At 34.3% G+C, this 16,167-nt stretch overlaps 1 protein-coding gene across 7 annotated transcripts in view; it reads left to right on the top strand.

Moving 5' to 3' along the window:
* STAM (signal transducing adaptor molecule) overlaps positions 1-16,167 on the top strand; it is a 107,645-nt gene that overhangs the window by 51,921 nt on the left and 39,557 nt on the right. For all 7 annotated transcript variants that reach the window (XM_045085026.1, XM_045085030.1, XM_045085025.1 and 4 more), the window contains 3 exons: positions 9,661-9,736; positions 9,818-9,913; positions 11,745-11,891. In XM_045085026.1, coding sequence (XP_044940961.1) covers positions 9,661-9,736; positions 9,818-9,913; positions 11,745-11,891 — 319 coding nt within the window. The remainder of the gene's footprint in view (positions 1-9,660; positions 9,737-9,817; positions 9,914-11,744; positions 11,892-16,167) is intronic.

Genomic DNA, 16,167 nt, shown 5'->3' with positions numbered 1-16,167 from the left:
GCTCAATCTGGTTAGCAGCTGATGTCTGGCAGTCAGCTGGGCTTTCAGCAGGAGCTCTCAGTTGAAACATTTACCAAGGCCTATACACGTGGCTTGAGTTTCTTACAGAACAGTAGCTGGGATCCTAGAGGGAGCATTCTAGGAAATGGAGGTTTATTCTACATGCTTTTTATGAACTGCACATCTCAGAATACCACTTGTGCTACATTCTGTGGGTCAGGCAAGTCACTGGAGTCAGTCCACATTTAAGAGGAGGGTTATTAAACTTTACCTCTTGATTGGAAGAGGCAAGTTCACTTCGTAGAAGAGCATGTGGAAAGGGAGTTATTATTGTGGTTATCTTTGGAATATATAATATCCCACAGAGGCCTGCTCTCTAAGTATTGAATGAGAACTTTGACCTTGATAACAAAACAATGCATATATCATTGGAACAAAATAGCGAATTTTAGTAAACAAAATAGTAAATTCCAGTTTTGATCCTTGAGATACACAGTCTTTAAGATATTGAATGCCAAAATATGATGTAAGGATCCTTTGCTATTTTCATCTAACATGTGTTTATGACTTTTTGCCTAGAAAATTGTTATTTGTGTTGAGAGAGTTCTACCCATTTGTAGATATTTGTAAATAAGAACAGCTAACATGTGAATACTGTTTGGATAGTCATAAAGACTTAGTTTCATGGTGACCTTTCATGGTTTTGTTTTATGTGCATGATGTGGTAAAACTTAGCTTATGAAAATTCATAAAAGCCAAAGTGAAGATGATGGCATAACATTAGTTAAAGCATTATCAGCTGAGCTATTTGCTACCTGATAAATTTTTTTTTTCACAGCGTCATTGTAATTTACATGGAGACAGTAATTCAGTGTGACAGTTTTGGTGACCAAAGTGGATTGATCATAAGGGTTGGTATTCTTTGGCACTGATCTAAACATAAGGCACAATATGTAGAGGGATCTTGCTTTCTGGGTACTTTTCCAATAAGATGAATGAGCAAGAATGAAAAGTTTTATTAAGTTATTGTTAGATCAAAGGAGTGACTGTTGATGAAACTCATTTAAAAAGACTATATCCTTTCCAGAATTGCCTTAAGAGCTTCAACTTCTGCAGACTTACTGAAAAAATTTTTGAATTGCAAAAGAAAGCGCAGTAGCATGATAATTGTATCTGAAGGTTAAGGAGCGTTCATGCCTTAATTTTCATTTACCTTTGAGCATGAAGTAGCTTAATTTTAGTAGTTGTAACATCACATGGAAACCAAATGATTCAGAGTGGTATGATGGGAGACAAGTAGAGTAAAGAGGATTCAATAGAAAAGATGCCCCTCTTAAAGCTCAGCTTTCTTTGAGGCCCAAGGTACTTCATTAAGGTGGATTGGAACAGTATTTGTGAATGATGGAATTGACTTTGATGCTTTAGTTCATCAGACCTGATATATGTCAAGGCAGCTCTGTACATTCCTGATGAGTCTGTTTCCTGGCCAGTCTGTGATTTGAGAAAAAAAAATCATTAGAAGCCACAGCCACATGAAAGTACAGGTATCCTCTGTTCATGCCTCTTCATTCTTACTGAAGGACCTCCACTTGTACCTGTTTACCCTAACTAAAAGAAATTTGAAGGGAATCTTCACGTTTACAGTGGCATTCAGTTTTTCCTTGAGCTATTTTAGAGATAGCATACACCTGGAGCAGCAAGAGTAGCGCTGCCCAGCTCATCCTGGGGAGCTGCACTCAGATTCTCAGCATCAAGCTGCCATAGCTTTGAACTGTGTCTGTGAGCATCTGCTTTATCTTGACTGACTTGGTGCATCCATTAGCAAGATGTGTCCTAAGGTATCAGAAAAGCCCAAGGGAGGTTATGTTTGGGGTCTGGGAATGCTAAAAACATTTTCCTTATAAATTAATGGTCATTGCTTCTTCCCTTTAGGCCATTTAGGCTTACCCACGAGTCTATAAGAATGCTGTAGTCTTAGATACTTAGAGAATTATTTGCTGCCTCTTTTTTCTCGCCCTTTTTCTGAACTACATGCCTCAGATATATGCATAAAAAGCTGATTTTTATGAATGGACAGTGTTTTGGCCCTGTGACTAAACATATAGTTTGTCTTGGATAATTTCACTTTATGCCTCCTGTTTTTCAATTATGCCCAGTTAGCATCCCTTTCATTCTCAAAAAGGTACTCGTATAGTTGATAAATTATACAGTCTCTACAGTCAACTTGAATTCTTCATTGAGAGGATAGTAGCCTTAGTATACTAAGTTTAAATTCACTGGTAAAAAGAAGCTGAGGTATGGGTACCACGTAAGCTTGCTTGTACCAGAGCTAGGAAACATATTCAATACATATATGTATACATTCTGTTTACATGAATATTTTTGTATTTACTTTTATATTAACCATAGGTTTATATTTAAAAAAAAAATACAACTCTTGGGGCACCTGGGTGGCTCAGTGGGTTAAAGCCTCTGCCTTCAGCTCAGGTCAGGGTCTCACGGTCCTGGGATCGAGCCCCGCATCGGGCTCCTTGCTCAGTGGGGAGCCTGCTTCTCCCTCTCCCTCTGTCTGCTTACTTGTAATCTCTCTCTGTCAAATAAATAAAATCTTAAAAAAAATACAATTCTCCTTTTTAAAAATAGTATTTTAGCCATAATCTTTAATTAAATTGTAAGATTTAATAAGCAAGTGTGTATATGTTATTTCACTTTTACTTTTCGTGTTTTACTCACTATATTCCTCAGCACTTATAAGCATTCTAATTGGTTTTTTATGACATTATCCTTTTTATGATGCGATAGCCAAGTTTATTATGGTGCCAGAGGTATCATTGCCTTGGTTTTTAAAATTGGCTGTGGTAAAACATTTCAAGCTGTATAGAAATATATAAAATAAAAAGTAAAGGTTGCATTTCAATGCTCTTTCCTCACTTCCCTTTCCAAAAGTCTTCTGAGTTTGGAGTTCTTTCTTTAAAAAAATGAAAAAAATATGTCAGAAATTTAGTTTAAGCAACTATGAAGGATTACTTTCTGTTAGGTTCTTTTACTGAGCTGAATCGTCTGTGGATCATTATTTTTAATGGTTTTAATTTTAGCATTCAGATAATCCCTTTAGATTTCACCTGTACTGGTGCTTGGAATTATAATTTTGTGTTTTTATGTGTTGGCATGGTTTTCACAACTGCGAAAATCAGCATGTGGTCACAGATTCTGGCTCCTAAAATAAGTCCCACTATGAAAAAGGCAAAATTTAAATAATAGTATTATAGTATATTAATTCTTTAGTTTAATAATACTGCTGTCAGATACTTTTTTTTCTTTTAAATAGGCTCCATACCCAGTGTGGAGCCCAATGAGGGGCTTGAACTCATGACCTGGAGATCAAGGCCTGAGCTGAGATCAAGAGTTGGAGGCTTAAATGACTGAGCCAGCCAGGTGACCCTCAGATAATACTAAGATCATACAAAATCAATAGGAAAAGAGCTGAATGAGAAGAGATGAATGCTTTGCATGCAATAGGTAGCCAATAAATATAATTTAAAAGTTTTTTTTTTTTCTTTTTTCTCCATGCTGTTTAGGAGGAAATCTTCCAATAGTCAATGAAACATTCTTAGACACAAAAATCCTTTTTTATTTTAACTTTTCCCTATTAATAATGACTTTTTAAAGTCACAGTGTTTAGTAGTTGTATTCCAGTTCTTAAAGACATTTTTTAGGATAATTATTCTTACTGGCCAGTTTCTTCAGGGCCCATTGTAGTTCATATCAGTTGATAAGGGTTTTTCTTTCATGTATGTTTTCACTAAAACTCACTCATCATCCCAAATAGAAACTGTGTGCATTAAATAATAACTTCCCATTTCCTCTTCTTCCTTGCCACTGGTGACTTTTACTTGTCAAGACTAACTTCCATGAATTTGCCCTTTTTTAGGGACCTCATATAAATGGAATCATACAATATTTATCCTTTTGATAATGTTTTATAATATTAAATAAAACAAATGCCATTTCAATCTGATGAATTAATATTTTGAGGCTTTCTTCCTTTGTGTTGTATGAATAGCTCCCAGCTTCCATCGTCTTACTTCATTGCAAGGCAGTTCCAAGGTCAGAACGTAGAGTATTGACTCAGCCACACCTGGGTTTGAATCTTTTTTGTACCAGTTACTACCCACTTGGGTATCGTGGGCAAGGAATTGAACAACTGTAAGACTCCAGTTTAATGTGACTGATTTGAAAATTGGATGAGTTCCTTAAGTAAAATTTTGAGAACCTAAACACATAGATGTTCCATAGGTTATAGTTACTTGCTATTACTATTACTGCTATTTTATAGCATCCCCATGAAACACATGTTTACATGTACGTGGCCTGGTATTAAAAAATAAGTCTGTTTTACTAAGAAGTGACTTCTTCCCAATATAATGCATTCCTTTTAAGTATACAGTTTGATAATTTGATGAGATTAGCAAATATATATGCTATATTATAAGCGTTACTTCACTCACGGTAGAGAGCATTTAATCACTTCCAAAAGTTCTGCTGTCCTAAGCAACTATTGATCTGCTTTTTGTTATTATAGATTAAATTTTCCTTTCTAAAATTTCAGAAATAAATTTGTGTAGTGTGTGATTTTGTATCATATAGAATATGTTTTGGAGCTAAGTCCAAGTTTTTATGTATATCACTACTTCTGTTTATTTCCAAGGGATAGTCCATTGTATGAATATATTAGAATTTTTTTCTATGCATTTACCCATTGAGAAACATTTGCATTATATCCAGTTTTTAGCTGTTATGAAGAGAGCCATTGTGAACATTCTTACACAGACTGCTTGATAGTGTGCTTTCATTTACTTAAGTGAAATTACATTTCTGTGATTTCATTTGATGTAAGAGTTATTTAAATTTGTTAGGTTTGTGTTTAATTTTCACACATTTGGGTATTTCTTATAGTCATTTTGTTATTAATCTGTAGTTTAATTCTGCTGTGGTCAAAAAACATATCTTGTGTGATTTTTAAGTTTGTCACCATTTGTTTTATAGTCTAGAATGTGATCTATCTTGGTGAATTTTCTGTGCACTTGAAAATTATGTTTTCTACCATGTGTGAGTAGAATGTTCAAAAGGCCCAGATAGGTGGTAGTATTCAATTATTCTGTATTCATACTTCTTGTTTGTTTTACTTATGCTGTCACATTACTGAGAAGAGTATGTTGAAGTTCTAGGAGACTAGACTTGTCAGTTTTTCCTTTCATTTCTGTATATGTATATGTATATATATGTGTGTGTGTGTGTGTATGTTTTCTTTTATATATTTTGAAGCTCTCTTACTTAAAATTATGGTTTTTTAAAGAGAAGTAACCCTTTCATTATTATGAAATGTCTCTTTTTATCTCTACTAGTCTTCCTTGTTTGAAATTGTTAAAGCCACTTGACCTTCTTTTATGTTGATATCTTTCCCTGTCTTGTTTCTTTTAATCTATCTGTATTTGTTTATTTTTTTTATTTTTTACTTAAAAAATATTTTATTTATTAGTCAGGGAGAGAGGTAGAGAGAGAACAAGCAGGGGGAGCAACGGCAGGGGGGAAAAGCAGGCTCCCCACTGAGCAAGGAGCCCAATGAGGAACTTGATCCCAGGACTCTGGGATCATGACCTGAGCTGTAGGCAGACACTTAACCAACTGAGCCACCCAGGTGTCCCTCATCTGTTTGTATTTAAAATAGATTTTCTTGTAGATAGTTTATAGCTGGCATATACTTGGTTCTTGCTTTTTTATCCAATTTGATAGCCTCTGCCTGGTAATTGGAGTGCTTAGACTACATTTAATGTAATTATTGATATGGTTGGATTTAAAACTACCATTTTGCTAGGAGTTTTCAATATTTTTTATCTCTTCCCTTTTTTCTCCATTTTTCTTTTCAATTACTTTTTTTATGATTGTATTTTATCTCTGTTTTGGACTAATAACCTATGGGTCTAAGAGGAAATCACAACAGCAGCTAGAAAGTATTTTCAGTGAAATGAAAGTGAAAATAAAACATATCAACACTTGTAGGATGTAGCTACAGCAATCCATAGAGGTAAATTTATATCATTAAATGCTTATATTAGTAGAAGAAATGTCTCAAGTTGGTGATCTAAGTTTTTATCTTAAGAAAAAAGAAGAACAAACTTGAAGCAAAAGAAAAGAAATGATGAAAATAAGAGCAGAGATTAATGAAATTGAAAAGAGAAAAAAACAATAGAGAAAATTCAAAAGTAGAACTGGTTCTTTGAAGAAAAATCAAGTGGAATTTATCCCAGGCATGCGAGCCTGGTTCACCAGTTGAAAATAAATCAGTATAATTCACTGTCTCATCAGACTAAAGAAAAAGACCCATATAATCACCTCAATAAATGTGGAAAGTTCCTTTGAAAAAATTCAGTGTACATTTGTAACAAAGTCTTTCATTAATTTAAGAACTAAAGGTAATTTCCTCAACCTGTTAAAGGATATGTACAGAAAATTTTTGTACTTAGCATAATGGCACTTATTTGGTAGAATTCATTAGCAAAGCTGTCTGGGCTCAGAATTTTCTTTATTGTAACTCATTTTATGAGGCCTACAGTAGGTCAGTACCAAAAACAAAAAAGGAAAACCACAGACCAGTTATGTACAAAGGTGCAAAAATCCTCAACAACACTGTAATCACACCTAATAATATATAAAAAGGATAATGTATTATGACCAACTGTGGTTATGTAGAATTTGGAGAATTTCCAGTTTTCTTCATATTACTCATTTTTAGTATAATTTTATCATGGTCTAACAACATAGCTTGTATCATTTCATTTTTTTTAAAAAATTAAGTTTTTCTAAATGGTTCAAAATATGGTCTGTCTTGGTAAATATTCTGTATGCACTGGAGACAATATATAGTCTGCTCTTGTAGAGTAGCATATTCTCACACCCATTTTTCTATTCAGTTGTTTTACCAATTTCTGAGACAGGAATGAAATCTCCAACTAAATTGTGAATTTGAAGTTTTTATATGAAGTTTTATATGAAGCTTTGCTTCATATATTTTGAAGCTTTGTTTTTAGATAAGACTACACATCTTCGTCTATTATGTCTCCTTGGAGAATTGATCCTTTTATCATTTTGTAATTTTCCTCTATATCCCTGGTAATATGGCTTCTCTGGAATTGCAGTTTGCCCGATACTAACATGACTACTCCAGCTTTCTTGTGGTTTATGTTTGCTTGATATGTTTTTCTTTCCTCCATCCTTTCACTTTTAAGTAACATAGGTCCTTATATTTTATAACAGTTTCTTGTAGGGAGCATTTAGGTGGGTTCTGCTTTTTTTTTTTTTTTAAAGGTTTTATTTGTTTGTGAGAGAGTGAGAGCTAGAGAGAGAAAGAGCACACACAAAGGGAGAGAGAGAAGCAGACTCCCTGCTGAGCTGGGAACGTGACACAGGGATTGATCCCAGGACCCAGGATTTGTGACCTGAGCCGGAGCCAGACGCTTAACTGACTGAGCCACCCAGGTGCCCTGGGTCTTGCTTTTTTTAATCCATCAAGCAATCTGTCTTATTTGGTGTGTTGAGACCAGTTGCATTTAATATAACTGTTGATTTGGTTGGGTTAATATGTTAAAATTTGGGGTGCCTGGATGACTCAGTGGGTTAAGGCCTCTGCCTTCAGCTCAGGTCATGATTCCAGGGTCCCGGGATCGAGCCCCACGTTGGGCTCTCTGCTCAGCAGGGAGCCTGCTTCCTCCTCTCTCTCTGCCTGCCTCTCTGCCTACTTGTGATCTCTCTCTGTCAAATAAATAAATAAAATCTTTAAAAGAATAAAATGTTAAAATTTGCCATTTTTCTAGATGATATATTTCTTCTGTTGAACTTTTATTATATATCAATTGAATATTTTTTGTGAATTTTTAAAATTTCCCATTTCTCTTTTAAAAATGTATTTAGTGATGGCTCTGTATTAAATTTTTTTATTCTTTTTTATCTCTGTACTTATTCGTGTACTTTAAGCATTCTTCAAGTTTACTGATCTTTTATTCTTATCTAATTAATTTTATCCACTTTTTAAAATATATATTTTTCATGTCTAGAAGTATTATCTTTTTTTTAAGCTTTATCCTTTTTACACCATTTCTTTCCTCATTATGTTGATTTGATGTATATCCTTGAGTATACTTAGAATAGCTTCTACAGAGCCTTTGATTGCTAATTCCATCATCTCTGTGATTTCTTCATTTTCAGTTGACTGAATTTTCTCCTAGCTATGTCTTGTATTATATCTAGTAATTTTTTAAAAAGATTATTTATTTATTTTACAGAGAGAGAGACAGCAAGAGAGGAACACAAGGAGGGGAAGTGGGAGAGGGAGAAGCAGGCTTCCTACAGAGTAGGGAGCCCGATGAAGGGCTCGATCCCAGGATGCTGGGATCATGACCTGAGCCGAAGGCAGACGCTTAATGACTGAGCCACCCAGGTGCCCCTATATCTAGTAATTTTTGGCTGAATGCTTAGTGTTACAAATTTTATATTGAGTACCTCGTAATAACTCATAATTGCTTTTTATATCATATTGTATCTAATAATTTTTGACTGAATGTGTAGTGTTATGAATTTTATATAGAGTGCCAGGTTTTATTGCTGTTAAAGAACATTGGACTTTATTCTCTCTGAACTTGTTACATTTGGCTCAATTTTATCCTTCTCTGATCTGTTTTTAGGTTGCTATAGGATGGATTTAGAGTAGTCTTTTGGGATAGTTCAGTCTTAGTACCAAGGCCTAAACTCTGATGTATCCACTGAAGGCTCTAAATATTTAACAAGGACTCTCCATTTTGATGGGAACTCTGATGACTGTGTGAGCTTTGGGAACTCTTCTGCATACAGCTCGCAGTCACTTTTTGTCCAGCTTTATGGAGGTTTTAATCTCTGCATGTGTGGCTTTTTCCTCAGTAGACCTAAGTGGACTACTATGCAAGTATCCAGAACCATTTTTTCATTTAGCTCCTTCTACTATGTTTTGCAAATTCTAGCTCTCTTGGCCTTCCTGAGTTCTGATTTCTTTCCCCACAACTCAGTGAGACTACCATTCTCTTGGGATCACCATCTCTGCGCCAGGATCCAGAAACTGCCTTAGAAGCAGAAAGCCTGTACTGATATCTGAAAAGTACCTCTGAGTGGAAAGTTGAGGCAGATGTCTAGCTTATCTAATTGTATTCCTTCTTAGAGATCATTCAGCACTGTCTGTGGCCTAATGTCCCACCCAGTGACCTGAGTATATATTTTAAATATATTTTTCCATTTTTCTCATTGTTTATAATGGGAGTATAAGTCTGGTTCTAGTTATTCCATCATGACTGGAAGTGGAAGTTCTGGTCTGTCATTTCATTTTCAGAACTTTTTTTTTTTAAATCCAGAATTAGTGTGAAACGCTTAATCTGTGTTTGCTAAGGAAGAGAGCCTGTTAATTTTATTTGAAAAAATTGAAGGAACTTGTTAGTGTACAGTTCAGTTGTGTCATTAATAAAAATTTAACTTCTCTACTGTAGTCTACCTTTTGTATAGTAGTCTATTGCTTATTAAGTTAAGGGGGGGAAAGCCTCGATGTACTACTAATTGATTGTTATATTTCTCATTTTTTAGACCCAAAGATTGTCTTCGGTCTGTTATGAGGAGGGTGAACCATAAAGATCCTCATGTTGCTATGCAAGCTCTGACTGTAAGTGATTTCATTTTAAGTTTTACCACAAAACTGTCTGCTAAAACTGAGCCCTTTTAACTTGTGATTTTATACTTTTAGCTTCTAGGAGCATGTGTATCAAACTGCGGCAAAATTTTTCATTTAGAAGTATGTTCAAGAGATTTTGCTAGTGAAGTAAGCAACGTACTAAACAAGGTAAGGACTATTATTTCCTGTAATGAATTAACAGCCTTCTTTGTGTATTTTATCGTTTGGTTGTTTACATTTTAAATCACAAAGGACTGGTTTGTGCTTTCTATTTTTTAAAATCCTTTGTAGGCTGTGTCTATCCAGGATGTAACTAAAGTAGATGTTTTGCTGAAGAGACTATAAGTTTGTATACTTGGGAGAATTTTTTTTTTTAACCATTTAGAGTATATTTAACCTGTTTTCATCATCATTCCTTTCATCTTATAAGAAAATATATTTGTTTCTCTTTCTGATTAAATACCGGTCTATTTTAGGCACAGTTTTTGTAACCATTTGTGTAGATGTGGAGGTATTTTCCTTATGTAGAACTGTTCAGAAATACTGCCGAAATATGACACTGTTTTCATTGTGACATGAGTAAGACCACTACCTGACCATGACAGGATTTTAATGCTGCTTTTTATTTAACTTATGTAGAATAAGGAATACAATTATGGAATTCAAGGAATTTAAAAAATTTAAGTTACTAAGTAACGTGAAGTTTCCTAGTAAAAATTTGTGCATTCTGAAGGTAATTATTTCGGACTCTTAGGAGGAGTGAGGATGGGATAGTATATAATCAAGAACAAATTTAAGATGTCAAAAGGGAAAATGTCTCATGTTTTGGGGAAAAATGATTATTTCCAGGTTTTAGTAGAAAACAGTACAGAAATAAGATAAAAATTTATTTACGTAATTCTTTACAGAGTTTCTGTACTTTCTTGTCAAGCATGAATATGTGTTCTTTCCCTGTTTTGTTTTATTCAGTTGCATTTAGGTATTTCCTACTAACTAATAATCACTTTTTAAATGTCCTGAATATCTGTCAAAATTTATGACTGTTTATGAAGAGATTTTAGTATACGTTTAATATGTTTTCTGTAATTTAATTGAAGATGAGATATTCAAACTTGTATTTAGTAGCATGAATAACTATTTTTTTTTTGTTGTTTTGTTTTGTTTTAAAGATTTTTATTTATTTATCAGAGAGAGAGGTGGGGAGAGAGCGAGCACAGGCAGACAGAATGGCAGGCAGAGGCAGAGGGAGAACCAGGCTCCTTGCTGAGCAAGGAGCCCGATGTGGGACTCCATCCCAGGACGCTGGGATCATGACCTGAGCCGAAGGCAGCTGCTCAACCAACTGAGCCACCCAGGTGTCCCTGAACTACTATTTTAAAAAGCTAACAGCTATATAGAAGAGAAAGACTTCTTTATTTTCCCAAGGTTTTACAGTGAACCTAGTGGTTTTATACTTGAGGGGGAGATACTATTTTGAAGGAATGAAGTTTCTAAAAATACATACAGTGGACCTCAAACCAGACCTTAGATAATTAACTTGGAAAAAATACACAGTCAATCATATTTTTAAAAGTCAGGAATTAGGAATAAAGGAACTGTATCATTTATTTTCTCTTTCTACCTTATTTTTTACTGATCTGCAAAATAGCCGAAACAAAACAGGCTACTCTTCTGTGTCTTCCTCATGTATAACGCCCACTTAGTTGCAAAATACTCTGAAAAGTTTGTCCCTCTGACCAAAATTAACATACTTGATCTGTTTTAATTTTATATGAGATATATGCTGGTATCATCTAGTGCTTTTTCATAGTATGAAAAAAAATTTGATTATTTCTAGTAACCAAGTCTGCTTTCTTAAGGTATCATCTATAACTAGGGGGAGTGTGTGATTCAAAAAAAATGTCTATAGCACTTTGTAATTTCTATATTTAGTATATCTGTGTTTTACCATTAGCCAAATTAGTACTTTTTCTTACTAATTTTTTTCTCTATTTTTCAGGGTCATCCTAAAGTCTGTGAAAAATTAAAGGCTCTTATGGTTGAATGGACAGATGAATTTAAGAATGATCCACAGCTTAGTCTAATATCAGCAATGATTAAGAACCTTAAGGAACAAGGAGTTACGTTTCCAGCTATTGGCTCTCAGGTATTTTGTAATGCCCTATGCATTGTGGCTACAATTTGTTTCTCTAAAGTAGCAACATTTATATGAAATTTTCTTTTTTCCTCAAAATCCGGGTAGGTTTTACTACTCCAAAGGAATTTTTGTTAATAATCTTGCATTCAGTGGTGCCAGAAAATACAGGGGAATATTAATGTGTTCCAACTTCCACTTTCCCACTGTTTCTGCTTCCTTATAAATTAGGTTAGCATTTTTGCAATTTAAAAAATTTTTATGGTGTTTTTAATAATATAGACAAAATTGCTTTTTGATATCATGTAGTAAGACAGTCTTCTTAAATACTCTTAATGCTTTGATTTTATCTACAAAGAATGACAGCTTAAAAATCAGGATATCCTTAAAATTTAAGGATGAGTTTAAAAGTTCTTTTCAATATGAAATTTATGAATACTTGTATTAAAAATGAAAAAGAGTTAAGGTAATCAGTGAGGAGAGAAGCACACAAAGCATCTTCCCTTAATAAGAGCTGACAGAAATATGACTGAGTGAAAGGCTTAAATTGCCTTTCTGCCCCTCCTTCTCCCAATCTGTGTAATGGGATCAGTCTCTGATTTATGTCATAAAGAAAGAATGGAAGGGTCTCTCTTTTATTTATTTATTTTTTTCTATTCTGGGTAACCATCCTTTGGGATCTCCAGCTAATCTAGGATGCTTAAAATATATGGTAATTTACTATACTGACTTTCTCTACTGCATGGATTGGGGTACAATATGACAAGTGGTGTGAAAGCATGCGTAGAAAACTCACAAGCTGTGGAAGGCTCGAGTTCGCGGTTTTGACCACTTTAGGGAATTGTGAAGTGATTCATCCATACTTATGTAGATTTCTACCCAAAGTACTTTCAGTTTATCTGAATATTCTTGAGATATGAAGATCCAGAAATATGTCTGGGAGATGAAGGGAGCAAAGGATATTTTTCTTCTTACTTGAAAAAAAAATTTGGCTTATGAATGGTTTTACAATGGTAAAGTATGTCTTTAAGACAAATCTGGCTTTTACTACTCAGAATATTTTCCAAAATCTTTATAATTAAGGAATAACTTTAAGCAGAAAAATCCAAGATATCTTATAAGTTTAAGTTCCTTGACAATAGAGGCAGTGTTTACTTATCAAAGGTAGACTCATTATAGCAAACCAAAAGGTATAGATGATTAGTGAGATTGCAGTTTCTACCCCCTAAGAAGCTATTCTAGAACTTATTGCTTAAAATGTATTTTGTTGACCATCGTCATCATCACAGGGAATCTTGTTAGAAATGGAGCATCTCAGGTGTCACTCCAAACCTATGGGATTCATTTTCTCTATTTTAGTAAGATCCCCAGATGATTCTGTGTGCATGTTATAGTTTGGGAAGCACTGCTCTTGAGGACAGCTTCGGTGCAAGTGAAAAGTGCCTTTCAGTCCACAAAGGGACTGGTTCCAATTAGAGGAGGCAGAAGAACTAATGATCTATGTGATGCGTAGCTTTGGTTAACCTAGAATCTCAGATAGTTGTGTGAACAACTTTAGGGATGCTCTAATCTAGTCCCCTCATTTTACAGATGAGGAAACTGAGACCCAGAATGGTTAAGTGACTTCCCCAGGGCCACAGCTCATAGTTGACAGAGTTGGAACTAGAACGCAGGCCTCCTGACTCTCAGTCCAGTGTTCTTTCCACTACACGAGCCTGCCTTCCGTTTGATATAGAGGTTAGTGGATATGTGTCTGTTTGGACTAGGCTTCAAAGGACAAGAAGTGGAGTGAACACTGGCAAGAGCATGTATTTATCAACTGATACAGAAGTTAGATTATTCTCCTGTTCAAGAGGTTTATGACATACATCAGCACTAGTAAAGTTAAGAATTACTTTTTTTTTTTGGCTGGATGTTATAAAATATATGAAAGCTAATTTGGTTGTAGTTACTGTCTTCAGCCACAGGAAATATATAAAATGCATATAAAGTAAAATATGAGGTAGAATGGTGATTTTTTTTTAAAATGGTGTCTGATAGCTTATCGTTGAAAACCATGTTTATGAGGAACTTCATACGTAATGAAAATGTATCATGTAGGATCATCTACACAAGTCCCTCTAGATCTTAAACTCAGTCACTTAGTCATTATTACATTTTAATCAGACTAGATTTTTGTCAGCATACTTAACAAAAGCCTCTGAAAATGTTTTTAAAGTACATTTTTTCATCCTAAATACAGAAGAAAATAATATAAAAGTCTTAAGAAAAGTCATACTTTAGGCAGCTGACTCATTTTGCTGCAGTTCTTGTAGCACTCACTAACTTTTGGCACAGAGATGTAAAAGTAATGCTAGCACTGTGACTGTGTTGACTGATTAATAACATAGGTATCATTGCTACACTTAGAACCAGATGATAGGAAGGCATTTTGAAAAGTGTGCATTTCAGGTATATAGGAGTTAATGTAGCTTATTTCTGCACATCCTTCTCCCTTTTTCTACTGAAGAATATTTGACATAAAATATTTTATTAGCTTTAGGTGTACAACATATAATGATTCATTGTTTATATACATTATGAAATGGTCACTTTAATAAGTCTAGCTACCATCTGCCACAATCCAGAGTTGTTAAAATATTACTGATTCTCTGTGCTGTACATTATGTCTCCCTCCCCCATCTTACTTATTTTATAACTGGAAGATTATATCTCTTAATCCCCTTCGCCTGTTTTGTCCATTGCCTTCACCTGCCTACTATTGTTTGGCAGTTATCAGTTTCTTTTCTGTATCTGAGTCTGTTTCTGTTTGTTTGCTTTTTAGATTCTATATAAATGTGAAATCATACCATGTGTTTTTCTCTATTTGACTTATTTCACTTAGCATTATATCCTTTAGGTCCAACCATGTTGTTGTAAATGGCAAGATTTTATTCTTCTATTATGGCTGAGTAATCGTGTGTGTGTCTGTGTGTGTGTGCTCGCGTACACGTATACCACATCTTTATCTTTCATCTGTTGATGGACATTTAGGTTGCTTCTAGTCTTGGCTCTTGTACTGCAGGGAACACAGGGGTGCATATATCTTTTTGGGATTAGTAGCTTTTTTGTCTTTGGTTAAAAATGTAGAAGCTTTTCAGATAAAAACCAGAATTACTGAATTTTTTGATAGTTCTACTTTTAATTTATTGAGGAGGAACCTGCATAGTGTCTGTACCAGTTTATGCTCGCACCAACAAAGCAGGTGTTCCTTTGCCTCCACATCCTTGCCAATACTTGTAAAAAAAATTTTTTTTTTGATACTAGCCATTCTCTCAGATGTGAAGGAATTATTTCATTGTAGTCCTGATATGCATTTCACTAATTGTTGGTGAATATCTTTTCACATACCTGTTGGTCTTCTGAATATTGTCTTTGGGGAAATGTCTATTTTGGTCCTCTATTTTTAGATTATATTACTTGTTTTTATAACACTTGAGTTATATGAGCTTTTTAATATATTTTAGATACAAGCCTCTTATTAGATATAATATTTATGAATATTTTCTCCCATTCAGTAGGTTGTCATTTTATTTTGTTGATGTTTCCCTTTGTTGTGCAAAAGCTTCTTAGTTTGATGTAGTCCCATTTATTTATTTTTGCTTTTGTTGTCCTTATCTGAGGAGATAGATCCAAAAATTACTGATGGAGAACTTACTTCCCATGTTTCCTTCTAGGAGTTGTATGGTTTTGGAATTAAATTTAAATCTTTAATCCAGTTTATTTTTGGTATATGATATAAGAAAGTGGTCCGGTTTCATTATTTTGCATGCAGCTGTCCAGTTTTCTCAAACTACTTACTGAAGAAACTCTTTTTCCTATTGTATATTCTTACCATCTTTGTCATAGATTGATTGACCAGCTAAGTGTTATTTCTGGGTTGCTTTTTATGTTCCATTGATCTGTGTTTCTTGTTTTTGCGCTAGTGCCATACTGTTTTGATTATATTACAATTTTATAGTATATTCTAAAATCCAGGGGTGTGATATTCCTAGCTTTGTTTTTCCTATTCAAGACTGCTTTGGCTTTTTGGGTCCTTTGTGCTCCCATATAAGTTTTATGATTGTTCTAGTTTAGTGAAAAATGCCATTATTATTTTTGATATGGATTACATTGAATCTGTAGCTGCTTTGGATAGTATGGACATCTTGGCAATATTAATTCTTCCAGTTCATGAGATTGGCATATCTTTACATTTATTTGTGTCATCTTCATTTGTTCTCATCACTGTCTTATAGTTTTTAGGGTA

This window comes from Mustela putorius, unplaced genomic scaffold, assembly GCF_011764305.1.
Source record: "Mustela putorius furo isolate JIRA1106 unplaced genomic scaffold, ASM1176430v1.1 tig00000827_pilon_pilon_pilon, whole genome shotgun sequence".
Classification (NCBI taxonomy): domain Eukaryota; kingdom Metazoa; phylum Chordata; class Mammalia; order Carnivora; family Mustelidae; genus Mustela; species Mustela putorius.
The sequence above is the reverse complement of the archived record's forward strand: the minus strand, read 5'-3'. Positions and strand labels throughout refer to the sequence as shown.